The 962-nt window shown below is 53.8% G+C and overlaps 1 protein-coding gene across 1 annotated transcript; it reads left to right on the forward strand.

Moving 5' to 3' along the window:
• Positions 1-109: 109 nt before the first annotated feature.
• Positions 110-430, forward strand: DQ04_22691000 (putative pyrazinamidase/nicotinamidase; the record flags this gene model as incomplete). The annotated part of the gene is made up of 1 exon (XM_009318115.1): positions 110-430. One exon carries the CDS (start codon positions 110-112, stop codon positions 428-430), a length of 321 nt encoding a protein of 106 aa, XP_009316390.1.
• Between the last annotated feature and the right edge of the window lie 532 nt (positions 431-962).

Genomic DNA, 962 nt, shown 5'->3' on the forward strand with positions numbered 1-962 from the left:
GGCGGGTCCCGACGGGCCGTGGCCGCCGCACTGCGTGCAGGAGACGGACGGCGCCGCGCTGCACCCGCTGCTGCGGTTGGCGGCAGTGAGTCACATCGTGCATAAGGGCATGGACACTGCCGCCGACAGCTACTCCGCTTTCATCGACGATAGTGGGACAACTACGGGTCTCACCGCGCTGCTGCGGGCGCTGGGTGTACGGCGTGTATTTGTCTGTGGCCTGGCGTACGATTTCTGCGTTTACTTCACTGCACTAGATGCTCTTAAGGAAAAATTCGACGTGGTTGTCCTCGAGGACGCCACTCGGGCTGTTTTCCCGCAAAACATGGAGGAGCGAAGGAGCCATCTACAGCGTGAAGGCGTGACACTGATGGAGAGCGGGGCACTCGGTGGCGATGATGGCGCAACAGCCGCCCCACAGGCGGTGTAGCCAATCTTCCTTCCTGGTATGTACATGTGGGCTGCGTGCCTCAATGTTTCCTGGTGCTTATTTGTTTTGTGTTTGTTTCCATGTTTAACGCGCAGACATTCACGCATCCAGTTACTTTCCTTGTATTCGGATCGTTCCGGATGCTTGTATATTGTTCAGGGATGTTTGCTGTGTAGCATTTCCTCCTCTATATGCTTCGTCTTGAATGAGCCACTCGCTTGGGTTTGCTCATTCATCCAATTGACTCACTCACCCACTCACTCGCTTGCTTGCTCGCACCATGTTTTACTTGACTCTCTTTTCATACTTCCTCATGCTGCGCCCGTGGAGGAACACACATACACATCCTTTCACAAACCCAGGTAGTACCCTTTAATCAATCGCAATACGCGTGTATACACGCAAGACGCATCAACCACGCAAAACACACACACAAGGAGAGAGATCAGCGCAAGAACACTACAAGGCGTTCCTGTTTTACACTCTCGCAACTCCCCTTTCGTGTGTACGTGTGTGTGTGTGTGTGTGTGTG

Source organism: Trypanosoma grayi (assembly GCF_000691245.1).
Source record: "Trypanosoma grayi strain ANR4 Tgr_2269_V1, whole genome shotgun sequence".
NCBI lineage: Eukaryota > Euglenozoa > Kinetoplastea > Trypanosomatida > Trypanosomatidae > Trypanosoma > Trypanosoma grayi.